The 12157-nt window shown below is 39.0% G+C and overlaps 1 protein-coding gene across 1 annotated transcript in view; it reads left to right on the forward strand.

Annotated features, from left to right (window-relative positions):
- Positions 1-12157, forward strand: part of CFTR (CF transmembrane conductance regulator) — a 116011-nt gene that overhangs the window by 63733 nt on the left and 40121 nt on the right. Inside the window, exons 12-16 of the mRNA XM_048500629.1 lie at positions 1520-1614; positions 5227-5313; positions 6820-7534; positions 10806-10934; positions 11707-11744. Coding sequence (XP_048356586.1) covers positions 1520-1614; positions 5227-5313; positions 6820-7534; positions 10806-10934; positions 11707-11744 — 1064 coding nt within the window. The remainder of the gene's footprint in view (positions 1-1519; positions 1615-5226; positions 5314-6819; positions 7535-10805; positions 10935-11706; positions 11745-12157) is intronic.

Consider the following 12157-nt stretch of genomic DNA (forward strand, 5'->3'; position numbering starts at 1 on the left):
CTAAAATAAACATTACTTGATTTGAGAACTGTTGGCTGCAAACAAAGATAAATATTTAACACTGCACTTAGAAAATGTCTTTGCTGTAAATTGAAATAATAAAGGCACTGATTTGTTGCAGAGGCCGGAGGTATGCGAGAAAGTATTTTCTCTTTGAATATGCTGACTTAGGGTTCTTGGCCTGTATTCTGACTAAGAGTGTGAACCCTTTTTTCTAGTGTTTCTTGGGTTCAGCTTTAAAAGACACAGAATTTTTCCCAAAAATCTGAAGACAGCTGAACTCTCATGCTGACTTCTTCTAAATTATTTGGGACTTTTAAAGCCAAAATTCCAAGCTGCAGAGTTGAATGAGGGGATTGGCTAAGCAGACCCCTGCATTCAGGTCTGCTGGCTGCCTCCCTAAGTGGGCTTCAGGGGCAGCAGGAGAGAGCTGTCTGCAGGAATCAGCTGAGCCAATCCCTTCATTCGGCTCTGTACCCCCATTTTTTTAAAAATGGCATTAAAGCTGAAAAAGCCCCTCCAAAATGCCACAAAAAGTCAGCATTTGGGGGGATCAAGTTTTCGGCTTACTTAAATTGCCGCTTTTTCAAAAAAACTGAAAATAAATCCTCTGAAAAGCTAAAATGGCTTTTTCGAGGTTTCTTTTCAGTTTGGCTTTTTCCAGTCCATATCCCTGATTTAAACCATTGCACCACATTGGCTTCATAAGGGGTTGTTATGGTTGTATTTGGCTCTGAGTAATTGTAGGTAGAAACTTCCTTTCCTTATGATTAGACATCCTTTTCTGAAAGCAGACAACACTTCTGAATTAATATGAGATAAAGCTAGGGCCCCTTCCGCACACGCAAAATGATGCGTTTTCAAACCACTTTCACAATGGTTTGCAAGTGGATTTTGCTATTCCGCACAGCTTCAAAGAGCACTGAAAGCAGTTTGAAAATACATTATTCTGCATGTGCGGAATGACCCTAGGTTAAGTAAACGAATTCAACATAAAAAGACAAAAATGGTTAGGAGAACATTCAGGTTACAATATGAATAATCTCTGGCTTGTGTGTGTCTGTGAGTGAGTGAGTGAGTGAGTGAGTGAGTGTGTGTGTGTGTGTGTGTGTGTGTGTGTTAAGTGCTATCAAGTTGCTTCCAACATGGTGACCTTATGAATTAATGTCCTAATGGCATGTTTCTATCCCTCTCTAAGTTTAGCTCAAAATGGACTGCCTGTCTTCACAAGTATACTACACAATCAAAATATTCTAACATGCTGAAATCCTTATGGGAACTGGATATCAGCTCCTGCTTTCTTGTTAGTTTCAGAGGGTAGCTGTGTTGATCTGTTCTAGTGAAGCTAGACTTGAGTCCAAGAGCACCTTAGGAGCCAACAAAATTTTGGTATGACAAGCTTTTGAGAGACAAAACATCCTTTATCTGATGTAGGAATGCTCACTGTAATAGAATTTGAGAAATCCTGGTGCATTTTGAAATCAGAAAATGTATATTTCCTTTAAAAACATTTTAATAGGACATTTCAAAGTTTGTAGAGAAAGATGACACAGTTTTGGGTGAAGGTGGAATCACTCTCAGTGGAGGTCAGCGAGCAAGAATCTCCCTAGCCAGGTGAGTTGAAATAAGTCTATTAGTTTTTTAATAAATGTGACTTATATTTGTACATTTTGATATCCGAGCATAATTTCTTAGTCAGTGAAAATGTTGCATTCACAGAAGAATTTTGTTTTATAAATTCAGAGCTTTGTATGGTTTCTTACTATTAACCTAAAAAAAATAGGCATTGCCTGACTCATTCCTTGTTAGATTGCGACTCATTCCTTGTTAGATTGCAGTATTTTTCAAGTAAAACTTTTGGGGTATAAAAATGCAGCATCTTTGATATTTAAAGACAGATGATTGAAATAACCCTGCACTTCCTTTTTCCTCTTTATTACTAACTAGGAGTTACCAGTTTGCCTTAATAAATGAAAAGGCTCAGTGTTTTTAATGGTATAAGTTGATGCGCTTGAGGTTTTGCTGGCAAAAGTGTAGTACACAGTTGATCCACCTATCACGCTCACTTTCACTACAAGCTGAGTCTGGCACAGTGTCAGCCAAAGTTAAAAAGGTTGAGACAGATGTGTTGCTTGCTACACGGTTATCATTTTTTCTGAACCAAGATACTGCAGTTTATGCTTCATCTACACATTACAAAATCTGCATTTTCATTGGACTCTGCATCACACATGCAAGGGCAGTTGTGTGTTTTCCTCAGCATGGCTATAGTCTCCCTGTTTTCACATTATCAAACTACCTGATAGAACTGCTGTTTGTTCCATTGTAAAAATCGCATTATGTATGTGGCTACATGTAAATTTCATGACAGAACTATTGCTTCTTGGACGGGTCTACAACCACTTCATCACAAACAGAAAGGTGGTGTGCATCCAGAAAGCACAAAACTTGTATCACATGTCTGATGAAAAGTCCTTGTGCTGTTACCCAGCAAATTTAAGGACTTGGTAATGTATAGATGGACCCTCAGATAGGGTTACACCATTCAACGTCTATGAAAGTCAAGATATTTAAAAAGGTATAACTCTGCTTAGGGCTGCTGACTTATTTATCAAGGAACTACTTTGTATGCATACTAGAAAATTAGCCTACAGAGCAATTGTACCCTTAGGTATAATGTCTGGTTTGCTCATATATTTAGATCAGAGCAGCATGAAAAACCACAATACCCAGAAACAAAGGGCATATTAAAGAAGTAAGTTGTTGAAAATGTAGGATTGCCAATTTCCAAGTAGGGCCTGGAAATCTTCAGGAATTATAGCTGGTTTCTAGACTACAAAAAGCAGTTTGCCAAGAGAAAATGGCTTCTTCGAAGTCTGCTCCCTAGCATTGTACTTCACTAAGGTACCTCACCAACCCCATCCTTCCTGTGCTACACCCCAAACCTCCAGAAATTTCATAAGCTGTAATAGGCAATCCTAAAAGGATATGATCTCCAAGCAAAATGCCAGGTGTTGTTTTAGCCAGCTCAGTGAGAATAGTAGCTCCCCTAAACAGATTACAGATTAGAGATTTTTTCTACTGCTGCTAAAGTTTCATAGTGGATTATATTAGTCTGTGTGATTGTAATACTGTTTGCACTTATGGATAACTTTTAACCAACTGTAAGCAAAGGTGTGTATGAATCTAGCTTTCTGCTGGCCTTGGACTTTGACCTCACTCTTTCCTTTTTCACATGAAGAGTCCCAGTGAGAAGCCAACTCCTGTTAACTCTAGCTAGCTTCCATGCATGCACGTCTTCATACATACATATGCATTGATACATCACAGGTAGCCAGTTACTTTCTTACTAGGCTTCTTCATATTAGAAGGGCTGATACACCACAGGTAACCAGAGTTGCTTTCTTACTAGACTTCTCTGTATTAGAAGGAGGGAGGGGAAGGAGGGAGGAAACCGGATAACAAGCTGGTTTGTGTGCATCCTGTCTTAGGCCATTTCTGCACAGTACAAATAAGACTTCTGGGAGCCGTTTTAAAAAGAGGCAATTTTTTTTTGTCCAGACTGCACAAATAAGATGACCTGGGGATGTCTGTAAAAAGCTACCTCTCATTTTTTTTGTCTGGACAGCACAGGTAGAGGAGAAAAGAGGCTTTCCCCCACCCAACCGTTAAGTTCTCTGGTCAGTTTCCTCCTCAGCTTGTGCCGAATATTTTGTGTGCTGCTAAAGGAATTCTCCCTGCCTTATTTGCTGAAGGTTGCCTCAGGACGTTTGTTCTGCAGACTCTCATCCTGAGCACCTGTTCAACACAAAGAGTATACTCAGCTTGTCCTGCCAATTCCTGCAAGATATAGTTTTCCTTTTTAAATGTTCAGTAAGGTTTCTGTGAAGAAATGCAGTTGATCCATGACAGTGGTGGCGAACCTTTGGCACTCCAGATGTTATTGGCCATACTGGAAAGGGCTGATGGGAATTGATCCATAATATCTGGAGTGCCAAAGGTTTGCCACCACGGATCTATGAGAACCTTAGCCACTCAGAGGACTGGTCTACCTCTCATTGAAAAGCATTGGGACTACAAAGGACACGTCTACTCAGCGCTTCTCAATGGGTAGTAGATTTTTATAGCATGTCTGTGTTTCTTCGCAGACACCTCATTGATTTAAAAAAATAGAAAAACTAAATATTGCCAGAATTGGCAGGACAAGCTGAGTACAATTACTCACTTTCCAAGCTGAAAAAGTGCCCAGGAACAGAGACTGCTGAGCAAACGTCCTGGTTCAACCTTCAGCAAATGAAGGCAGGGAGAATCCTTTTAGCAGCACACAATGGCAGGTGCAAACTGAGGGGGAAACTGACCAGAGAGATTAACAGTTAGGCAGGAAAAATAAGATGACTCCTGCAGAGGCGGGGATACCAGAGGAGGGGGGGTGCGCCATGCACCGGGCGCATGGTTTTGTGTCTCGTGGGGGGTGCAAAATTCCCCCAATCCCTCCCCCTTCCCCAGACCCCTACGGCACCCCCTTCAGCGCTCCCCCCACCCCTTCCCACACTTACCTTAGTTCCTTTCCTTTTCCTAGAACTTTTTCAGGCTGAAAAAAAGGCCTGTTCACAGTACAGGCTAAAAACGGCCTGAGGAACTACAGTTCCCAGGAGACCTTGGGGCTCACAAGGTCTCCTGGGAAGTATAGTTCCCATCAGGCAGTTTTTAGCCTGTTCTGTGAACAGGCCTTTTTTTCAGCCTGAAAAAGTTCTAGGAAAAGGAAAGGAACTAAGGTAAGTGTGGAAAGGGGGGAACGAGGGGTGCCGTGGGGGGGGGGCGCCCCATGGGGGTAGAAAATATAGACTGCGCACCGGGCGCAGTTTGGCCCAGCCACATCTCTGGACTCCTGAGCTCTGCACTACCAGGCAGGAGACGTCCTGAGGGGGGAAAAACCCACCTTTTAGCCTCTTCAAAATAAGATGGCTTGAGCTGAAATAAGATGTTCTGATGATGTCTTGGGGAAAACGCTGTGCAGATTTCCTCCGCGAGACATCTTTTTTAAAAGACCCTTAGGACATCTTTGTGCTATGCAGAATTGGCAATCATGTCATAATGAGTGACAATTTAATATATTAGCTATTACTGCTAATAAAAATATATTTAAAAATGTCCTAATCTATCGGTTTACAGTACTAGTAGGTATTAAATTTAGTGGAAAATTTTATTTCTGTTTCTTTCATTTAGAGCAGTGTATAAAGATGCTGATTTATATCTCTTGGATTCCCCTTTTGGTTATTTGGACATTTTAACGGAAAAAGAAATATTTGAAAGGTATGGTGCATTTTGACTAATTTGATTCTTTATTTGAGGGAGACTCATTCTGCTATTTGGAGATAAAAGAGTTTGTGATACACAGTTCCAGAACTCAACAAATACATTTCAGATATTGCATGTCTGTATAAATACTTGTTATTTTTAGGAGCTAGTTTAGGATGAAAGTATTGTGAAATATGTGGCATTTCATGACTATTGTAAACAACTTCAATTATGATCAGTACTTTAATTCTGGCTTCTTATTCTGAGATTCAGTTATTCTTTTGTTGGTTATCTGTTGATGCACTGTAAAACTTTTATGCTTGTTTCATGTAAACTTGATCTTAAACATTATGAACTACTTTATGGAATTTGAAAGAGGATAATATTGGTCTATGACTGAATATAGCTTACTACATGGGAAACATGTGGAAGATTGTACAAGTGCTGCAAAAGAGTTTATTCTGAATGCTTTTGTGATATTCCATGGGTTTTGTTTGTTACTCTTTTCCTAGTAATTGCCTTGTCCTATCACTGTGGAACAATTATGTTCATTATGCTCCTGTACTGCTGTAACATTTAGTCACTTCTTGCTGGTTCTCTGTTTACAGTAGTAGATGATTGGATGTCCAGCAGTTAAATTCTCTCGTAGTTTTTGACTTGAGAATAACATTTTAAAAAATGAAATTGTTGTACAAAACCATGAACCCCTTCCAGATTAAAGAAAACCTAAGAAAAAATTTAAATTATGCACATGTTCTATGAACATACAACCCCCAGAATAAACAAACAACTTCAGCCAGATCAAGCTATAGCTGTTTGACTTTTAAAAATACCATTCAAACTCATCAATAAATTATTTTAAAATCACATGAATTCTGTAAGCATTTGAACTCTTTGAAGTACGTAAACAATATTTTATAATAATCTCAAAGTCATGCAGAAAAAAGAAGCAGGGAAAGCAAACTACTCACTGAAAGGAATTTTGACATCCCAGGGAGGTCATAAATTTAATTTGCAATTTTTGCTGATTATTCACACAGGCTCAAGGAATCACAATGTAATTTTCTACAGTCTGCTTTGATTATTGGCAGTCTTCACAAAGCAAAATTAGAAAAACACCATGTGTTATTTTTGAGTGTCATGCTATGAGCGAAGCTACAAATTAAGTTAATAGACACTTAATTGACACTTAAGAGTGAATTTGTTTAAAGTGTTTTGGTCTATAGCATGGTGAGGAAACAGATCAGTCACTACACTAAAATGGTGTTCTAGTAAATGAGTAAAGCAAGTTTGTAGATTATAATAATCACATACCCCACTACTGTTCTTAGTACCCACATTTACTGACATTTTCTGATATGCCTTGAATTTGTGATATTGTAATTTTAGCTGAGTTTGAGCTAGCAAGTTGTTAAAAAACTTACTCAGAGAATGAGTGAAATGGGATTTTCAGGAAGAGAAGGAACAATGACAACCCTAGCTCTTAACCTGTTAAATAATTTTCTGTTTTGTTTCTTAAAGCTGTGTTTGCAAGCTTATTGTCAACAAAACTAGGATACTTGTCACTTCAAAGCTGGAACATTTAAAGATAGCAGATAAGATTCTAATTTTGCATGAAGGAAGCTGCTATTTCTATGGAACATTTGCTGAACTTCAAGGTCAGAGGCCCAATTTCAGTTCTGAACTGATGGGATTTGATGCTTTTGATCAGTTCAGCGTAGAAAGAAGAAACTCTATTCTTACTGAAACTTTAAGACGAATTTCTGTTGACCATGATGGAATAAGTTCACAAAATCTAAATAAAAAAACTTCCTTTAAACAAGCAGAGTTTACTGAAAAGAGAAAGAATTCTGTAATTTTGAATGCACTCAATTCCAGCAGAAAGTTCTCTCTCTTGCAAAAAGCACCTCTGCAGGTCAATGGTATTGAAGAAGCTCCTGTTGAACCAACAGAAAGAAAATTGTCTTTGGTACCAGACTCTGAACAAGGGGAGGCAATTCTCCCACGCAGCAATGTAATTAATGCAGGACCCACATTCAGGGTGCAGAGAAGGCAGTCTGTGCTTAATTTGATGACCCGAACCTCAGTTCATCCAGCTCAGAGCTTTTACAAAAAGGGCAGTGTACCAGTACATAAAATGTCACATCAGTCTTCAGAGATAGACATCTATGCCAGGCGGTTGTCTCGGGACAGTATGGTGGAAATAACTGAAGAACTAAATGAGGATGATTTAAAGGTATGTGCTTCCTATTACTATGTTCAGATTTGCTTTGGTAACAAAGACCAGTTATTATTCAGTTGGATTGTGTTTCAGATAACAATACTTGGACATGGTCAAAATGGCCACTTTGCATTGACTGACCCCATGATAATGTTCATGGTAATTCACAAATTAATTCAAAATATTAGCACTTCATATGGACTGGGTACTGAAACATTAAGCATACTGCATATACTTGTGTATAAGTTGACCCGCATATAAGTCGAGGCACCTAATTTTACCACAAAAAACTGGGAAAACTTGTTGACTTCAGCATGCGTATAAAGGCTCAAGGGGTGGGAAATGCAGCAAAGCTACTGGTAAAATGTCAAAAATAAACAGAGATACCAATAAAATTACATTAATTGAGGCATCAGTCGGTTAAATGTTTTTGAATATTTATTTCAAAGAAAAACAGTAAACTGGCTCTGTAAGTGGAAAAGAGGGTCAACAAAAACAATATGGTCTCCAACAATAACTTTAGAAGTACAAAAACCTTAGCTCAATCAGCAAACAAGCTAAAACACAAGAGTTAAAATCGCCAACTCAAAACTGGATTTTTGGTCAGGGGAGGAATGTTTATGTTAGCAGTACCAACATTTCCCCTAGAGTATCTTTAGAGACTCACTCCCTGATGATACTACCCAAGTTTAAGGTGAAGTTTGGTTTGAAATGCAGCCCCATTTACTATTAGTCTCCCCATTGGAAACAAGTAGGGATAGGAACACCCACTTTGGGGAGTCCATAGCACTTTGGACCCCCCCCCTAAACCAAACAACACCAAACCTGGCTGGTATCAGCAAGAGATTATCCTGATGATACCACCCAGGTTTGGTGAAGTTTGGTTCAAGGGGTCCAAAGTTATGGACCCTCAAAATGTAGCCCCATCTACTATTAGCTCCCATTGGAAACAATGGGGGATGGGGCACCCCCTTTGGGGGTCCATACCTTTGGACCCCCTGAACCAAACTTTACCAATCCTGGATGGTATCATCAGGAGAGTCTCTTGAAAAATCTCTGAAATTTTGGTGCTGCTAGCCTAAAAACTGCGCCCCCTGGTGGCCAACAAAGTAAAAACCCTAAAATATTTTTTAAAATACACCTGACTCGTGTATAAGTCGAGGGGGCCTTTTTCAGCACAAAAAATGTGCTGAAAATTCAACTTATATGCGAGTATGTACAGTAGATAGCAAACAAATTCCATGTCATTAGAAATCTAGACAAGGAAGTATTGAGGTGAAATCTCAAATTGCCAATCTAGAAACATTTTCTTATCAAAGAACAAAATAGCAAATTGCCTCATGGCATCATAAATCTTGGCAAATTTATTGTGGCATAATCTTTTGGGAGCCAAACCCATTATGAAACACAATGGAAGCCCAAACCCAAGTACAAATAAACTAAAATGAATAAATGTTATAAAAGATTTTAGCATGTCAGCCTATGAGCTTGTAATGACTGTGCTCATTTCTCCAGGGTCAGGAACAGGGCAGCAATTGGCATGGGGACTTCTGTCCACCATTCTTTGGTATGTAGAGTCCCACAAGGGGCAATTCTATCGCCAATACTGCTTAACATCTATGTGTCACCCTTCACCCAGTTGTATCTGTTGGTAGAAGGTCACTTGGGAGCTGCCCCCGGAAGTTCTGGTCAGTTATTTGGAGGCTGTGGTGGGATGGATGAAAGAGACCCTACTGAAGCTAAATCTAATGAAGGGGGAGGCTTGTTTGACAGGGGTTAGATGAGATGTCCTGGCTGCCAACCTTAGACCTTGTCCAACTTACAGCTATGCCAACCATCAATGGCCTGGAGCTGCTCCTGGATGCCTCCCTAGCCTGATCTGGCCATAGTGATTTATGCAACAGTCACCTCCAGGTTAGACTACTGCAATTTGCTCTATGCAGGGCTACCCTTGGGCCTGCTCTGGAAGCTTCAGCTGGTACAGCATGCAGCAGCGAGAGTCCTTACAGGAATCTCATGGAGTGCACACATCCAATCAATGCTTCGCCAGCTGTACTAGCTCTGAGCACTGGATCAGGTTTAAGCTTCTTGTACTAATGTACAAAGCCTTAAATGGTCTGGTGAACGTGTACCTTCAGGACCATTTTTCCTGGTACATTTCTCAAAGGACGCTTTGTTTGGCTAATAGTAATCTGTTAGTGGTCCCTGGGCCAAAAAAATTATCCAGCTAGCCTAGACCAGGGGCAGGGCTTTTTTGGTCCTGGCCCCATGTCGGTGGAACACTCTAATGAGCCCTGCAGGATCTTATGGAATTCCTCAGGGCCTGTAAGACAAAGCTGTTCCATCAGGCATATGGTTGAGGAATCTGTGGTATCACCTTGGACTCACCCTTTTCCATCAAGTCCACAACTAACCCCCAATAAATTTGTTATTGTCTTTTGCCATTTTGGAGACAGCCATGAATGTAGAAGTAAATTATTTTGTTATATTTTAAATGTTTTAGATTGTTTTATCAATAATGTAAGCCATTTCAAGCCTGAAAAGCGAGAGGTGGCATATTAAATCTAATGAAATAAATAAAATTTTAGAAGAAATATTAAGGGAAATTAAATCAAGACTCTTTGATCAAGAGCAACAACTTTTACTGAGCCAAGCAAGAAAAACATGCTCCCCTTTATACTTTGGTATTGCTCCGGTTGTTGGCAAGATGGCTAGGTACTTATTCCAACTATCCGATCGTAAGCATCAATGGGCCCTTACTAGGGCCAGATGTAATGTGTTCTCTCCAGCTCTCTTACAGGGTCGATTTGGTAATATTCCTCTATTGGATATAATCCCACACCTATTGAAACACTTGAACATGTTTAGCTGCCCAAAATACAAGCTTTTCAGGGATGCTTTATTATCAGGGATTTCATGTAACTGCTCTCCTAAAGCGAGTATTGTAAAATTATTGAATAGTAATGATCCTATGGTATTAAAGAAAACAGCCAAGTTTTTTGTTGCAAGTCCTGATTGTCAGAGGCATATAGCCTATTTTCATCTGATTTGTTCAATTTTTACTGTTATGGTTTTCTGGTATTTATGCCTAATAAAGGTTCTATAGTTGGCTGATAATAAAATTTTATGTACATCTGAATGATAGTACATCTCTTATGTACATCTCTAAAGTACATCTCTTATTCATATAAATGACTTGCGAATGACATGATCGGTTATAGTTATGCAAGAACAAGTAATTATTTAATTAACATTTTAATAGTGTTCTTGTTAATTTTATTGATAGGAATATTTCCTCGATGATGCGGAAACCATGTCTACTGTTACTACATGGAATACATATTTCAGATATGTTACTGTCCACAAAAAATTGATTTTTGTATTAATTATGTGTGTGCTTATTTTTTTGGTTGAGGTAAGACATATTGTGTTTATTACATTTATTTTAATGTGAACAACCTGTATAACAAGTCTAATGAAAGCAGCACCATTATTGTTGTTATTTTCACAGCTGTATCACAACAGTTCTACAAGGATAATATGGCATTCCATATCTTAGGAGTACTGCCAATGGTAGCTCGGAATGATTTTTTATCATTTACAATTGTAATGTCATACCTAACATTGTATTAGAATACCTGTTTGCAATGACTGTGTTATATTGTGCTTGCCATGTTTTGCAGTGTTGTGAACTGAGAAACAAGACTGAACTTACAAAGCCAAAAATTACATAAAGATTAAATGAGTAGATGAGGCTGTCAATCTCTAAGTTTTAGGCAGAGGGAACATTCTTAACAATATTTCACAAAATAGTTGTGAATGGGACTATGCAAGTTAGTAATCTATAAAAGGTAGCATTCAGGTCAGAAAACATACATTGAAACAATCCTGTAGGCATAACCTACCAATGTGATAAAAATACTAAAATGATAACCTATTAATTGTAACCACATTCAGTATATGGAGAATATGTATATGAACATTAATATGAGAATGGCAATTTAACATATGCCCAAGGGAATTAAAAATCTGCATTGTGATTTTATTTCATACCCTAGCATCAGTTTGAACTCCAGTTTTTCTAAACAGTCTCTCAATAAATAATGGCATGTGACCAATTATCGGGAGACCTAGAAAGAACTAAAGACAATACTTAAAAAAATTAACTGCATGTTTCCTACTTCCAGGTGGCTGCATCTTTGGTTGGGCTGTGGTTTATCAATGAGTGAGTACTCAAGATATTACTCCATTTTATGTTTTTAAAAGCTAATTGATACTTCAGGGATGGTTTTGATAGCAGAAATGGCAAACTCATTCACAGTTTTTGCAGAGATCATTGGTTCTTCTGTTTAGACATGCATGATGGCTTTTTCATGTGTGCACCAATTTCTACGTGGTAAGTTCTACGGTGTTCAATGAGCCCTGATAGATCAGATCAGTGGTCCATCTAATCCAGCGTCTTGCCTCACACAGTGGCCAAACCATGGCCCATTGTGCATGGAGCACTTTCCATAATCCTCCAAATCCTGCAATGACTTCACAGTGGGGCCTTCTCACATTTTCTTGTTTAAATGCGGGGAGGTACTCCGCTGCCTGCCGTGCAGCTTGTGCGCTTGGCTACCCCCACTTCTGGGTTGC

Source organism: Sphaerodactylus townsendi, linkage group LG06 (genome assembly GCF_021028975.2).
Source record: "Sphaerodactylus townsendi isolate TG3544 linkage group LG06, MPM_Stown_v2.3, whole genome shotgun sequence".
Lineage (NCBI taxonomy): Eukaryota > Metazoa > Chordata > Lepidosauria > Squamata > Sphaerodactylidae > Sphaerodactylus > Sphaerodactylus townsendi.